Source organism: Plasmodium gaboni, chromosome 14, assembly GCF_001602025.1.
Source record: "Plasmodium gaboni strain SY75 chromosome 14, whole genome shotgun sequence".
Lineage (NCBI taxonomy): Eukaryota > Apicomplexa > Aconoidasida > Haemosporida > Plasmodiidae > Plasmodium > Plasmodium gaboni.
This window is the reverse complement of record NC_031494.1, coordinates 2,765,216-2,769,767: the sequence shown is the minus strand read 5'-3', so window position 1 is coordinate 2,769,767 and position 4,552 is coordinate 2,765,216. Positions and strand designations below refer to the sequence as shown.

Here is a 4,552-nt window from a genome sequence, read left to right as displayed (position 1 = left end):
ATATATATTTTTATTAAAATAAAAATATAGCAATTCAAACCTTTTGTACAGGATAATTGATTAAAGTTTTTAATATACACAGTTATTCAGTTTATTTATATAAAAAAGGTACATGCATATTATACATATAATCTAATATAACAATATATATATATATATATATATATATATATTATAATAATGTAAAACCAAAAATCAATTAAATTAAAAAAAAAAAAAAAGTAGCTATGGATATAAAAAGTTAAAATCCAATAACCATGTAATAAAAAAAAAAAATTAAAAGTAATATAAGTAGGTAAAAAAAAAAAAAAAAATTCTTATCAAGTCGCATTAGATACCAATTTTTATAATTCTTCAATATGTTGATTTTTATCAAATGAATCATCAAAGAATTTATTTTTTGTTATATAATTAATAGATGTCATTAATTTCTTCTCATATGTATAAATATCATTTTTCATTAATTGATATATTAATGGTGTTCTTTTATGAATATTTAATGTATCAATTGTTTCTTTTGTTTTTGAATTGTTATTTCTTTTTTTTTGAACATCGAATTGATTATTTGATGAAGAAATACTATAATAAGTATTTTCATAAATATTTGGATAGTTTTTATCAGATAATTTACTTAATAAAGGAACAAATATGGATTTCTCAGATTCATTTTTATAATATAAATTCTTTCCTATGGCTGAACAATATCGTTCAAATAATAATTCTTCAATTAAACATTTTGGTTTGTTTTTTTCTTTCGACTCTTTTTTATTCATATTATTTAATATTTTATTTCTGGTAGGATAGTTTTTTTTCCTTTCACTAATCCATTTTTGTATTTCTTTAGCATCATTTAAAATAATTTCATTCTTCTCATTTTTCATATGATTTAATAAATGAATTTCCATATCGTCAATATTGTATATCTTATTACAATCATCTATAGGGCACATAATATGTTCATTCTTGTTATGTTCTAATAATTTCCCCTCTTCAACATTTACATTACAGTATTTACAAAAAATTATGTTTGAAGATTTTTCTTTATTTATTGTACGACTATTCTTTATTCCATGATTTACATTTACTTTTGTTTTATCCTTATTTTCTTTTGAATAATTATTATTTTGTTTAATAATTGTTTTTGTTGATGGGTATGATGATACTATGTTATTTCTTGTATTCTCAAAAACATTATTGTCGTAAGAATATGGAAATGTATATCTTTCTTCATTTTCTACATGAAAAGAATTCACATTAATATTGTCATTATTATTAAATCGATGATTATCGTAATTATTTTTTTTGTAACCATTTTGATTGTAATGATTATTATTGTAATTATATTTATGTATACTCTTTTTATTCTTATTGTCATAATTAACATTATATTCATTCTTGTTGTCATTATTATAATTATTAACCATTTTGTTATTAAAATTAATATTATGTATATTCCCCCTATCGAAATGGCCTTTATTATTCCAATTATCCTTATTCATATTGTTCTTTTCAATATATCCTATATTATTATTATTATTATTGGTGTTATTATTTCCATAGTTCTTGTTATTGTAGTAACTGTTGTTGTTATTATTATACATTTTGTTTTGATGATGCTTCATTTGGTTTCCATAATTTGTATAAGGTCTTTTTTGTTTTGAATTATATACTGTAGAAAAATTATAAAATGATCCTTCTTTAAAATATTCCCAAGCATTTTCATCTTTATTTTCATTTATGTTATTATTTTCATTTATGTTATTATTTTCATTTATGTTATTATTTTCATTTATGTTATTATGTTTTTTTGTGTTATTATCTTCGTTTGTGTTATTATATTTGTTTGTATTATCATGTTCATTAGCATTATTATGTCCATTTTTATTTTCATTCATATTTTCCTTATCCGTTTCGTTTTTCTTTAACATACTGGCAAAAAAATTCGTATTCTTTTGTATTATATTATAGTTCTTAGAAATATCTTCCTTACATATAAAATCTTTTTCATGCTTCATATTATAATTTGTATAATTTTTTACATGTAAATTTATATTATGAGCAAGATGTTTTTCATTTTTTATTTCTATATCATTTTGTTTATTTATATTATCTACAATACCTTTATTGTATTCCGTATTTAGTAACATATTTTGATAATTTCCACAATGATGATTAAAGGTCTGATTTAGATTTTTATTTCGCTCAATTTCTTCAGATTTTAAAATATTGTTATTACTATCATGTATATTGTAATAACATATGTTTTTATTATTACAATGAATATGGTTATTATGACAACCAATATGATGATTAAAACAACCAATATGGTTATTAATACATCTTATGTGGTTATTCATACAACACATGTGCTTACAATTACAGCACAAATGGTTATTATGTATGATGTTATGGTTATGATTATGAATATTATTATGAATATTATTATGAATATTATTATGAATATTACTATTAATATTATTATTAATATTATTATTATTATTATATGATGAAAAATAATTTTCCAGATATTTTGTACTGCTCTGAGATACTATTAAAGCTTCATTATTATTATTTCTATTCAAACATTTCAATTCGTTATTATTAGGTGCACCAATTTTATTGCAACCATTTAACTTATCAGTCTCATTATATATTAAATTATCAGGAATTTTTGTATATTCTTTTTCATAAATTATATTCTCTTCTCTATATATATCATTATAAGCAATATTCATCCTTTCACTTGTATTATTATTATTTTCTCTGACGTGATGAATTATTTGCATCTTTCGAATAGTCTTATAAGGTTGACAAAATTCATTTCTTGAATTTTTCTTATCAACCTCAGTGGACTTCTTTTGATAATTATTCATTTTGTCAAATAGAAAGAAGAGAAACAAAAAGAAAAAAAAATAAAATAATAATTTAATATTTATGAGACTTGTTAAAAATACTATAGCATAATAAAGCAATATTTCTCAAAATATAATATATACCAACATATATAATTATTTTTAATATTATATAAAATATACTATACATTTTAAATATATCATTTAACATATAAATAAATAAATAAATATATATATATATATATATATATTTGGCATAAAAATAAGGGGAAAAAAATAATAAATAAATCATAAAAATAAAATTAAAACCAAACCCTAAATATAGTAAATAAAATAAACAATAAATAATATAAATATAAAATATATATATATATATATATATATATTATAATAATAAATTTAAATATAAAGGGATAATTAAATAAAGAAAAAACGCTAAAAAAATATCGTTTTGATAATTATATATAAATCATGTAATAAATATATATATATATTATTATTTTATTATTATTATTCTTTTTTAATTCAAATAATATATTAATTTATATGGGATATAATAAAATTTTTTAAAGCTATTATATTATATATTATATATATATATATATATTTTTGTATGCAATAACGTCATTTCTATAAAGCAATAAATATAATATATATATAATTCTATAAATATGTCATATATATATTTATATGTAAATAAAGATAATTTTAAATGATTACATTATGTATGAATTATAAATGATATTTTCTGTCATCCATTTTCAAGAAAAATTTTAATATAAATAGTTTATTTTATTTTATTTTTAATACTTTTCATATTTGTACGATTATTTTTAAAAAAAATTTTTTAGTACTTTTTTACCATTTTTAATTTATATATATATTTGTATAGTATAAAAATTATATATTTTTTTAAACATTTATATATAATATAATATAATATAATATAATATAATATATTTATTATATATCTATATTTTTCTTGGTCAAAAAATAAAAAATAAAAAATAGCGGTCTTCCTATAAGGTTATTTTTATTTTGTATTATTTTATTGGTTATTATATTTTAATATTTTTTTTATTTAATTGGAAAAAAAAAAAAAAAAAAAAAAAAAAAATCGTCAATATATCTTTATACTAATGATATATATGAATATATTATATATATTATGTATATATATATATATATATATATATATTTGTGTGATATATAATTTTCTTTATATATAAATGAAAATGGTCAAGAAAAATGTATAAACATATGTATAATACATATAATATATTTCTATATAATTTTTAATATAATATATATTTAAATATATTATATATATATATATATATATATATATATTATTTTTGTGTGATATATAATTTTCTTTAAATATAAATCAAAATGGTCAAGAAAAATATATAAACATATGTATAATACATATATATATATTTCTATATAATTTTTAATATAATATATATTTAAATATATATATTATATATAATATATAAATATATATATATATATATATATATATGATATATGCGTATATAATCCCTTATGTTATTATACCTATAATTAATTTTATGATATAATTTAAAATAAAAAAAATATTATATATAAGAATATTTTGAATTACACATATATAAAAACTTACATACATGTTTTTAATTTACAAAATGAATTTATTCACATATATATAATTAACTTTG

General features: G+C 16.5%; 1 protein-coding gene across 1 annotated transcript; it reads right to left on the bottom strand.

Annotated features, from left to right (window-relative positions):
• Window positions 1-344: 344 nt before the first annotated feature.
• PGSY75_1473900 (hypothetical protein) lies at window positions 345-2,873 on the bottom strand (the record flags this gene model as incomplete). Its single annotated transcript, XM_018788415.1, has 1 exon — window positions 345-2,873. One exon carries the CDS (start codon window positions 2,871-2,873, stop codon window positions 345-347), a length of 2,529 nt encoding a protein of 842 aa, XP_018639787.1.
• Window positions 2,874-4,552: the final 1,679 nt, after the last annotated feature.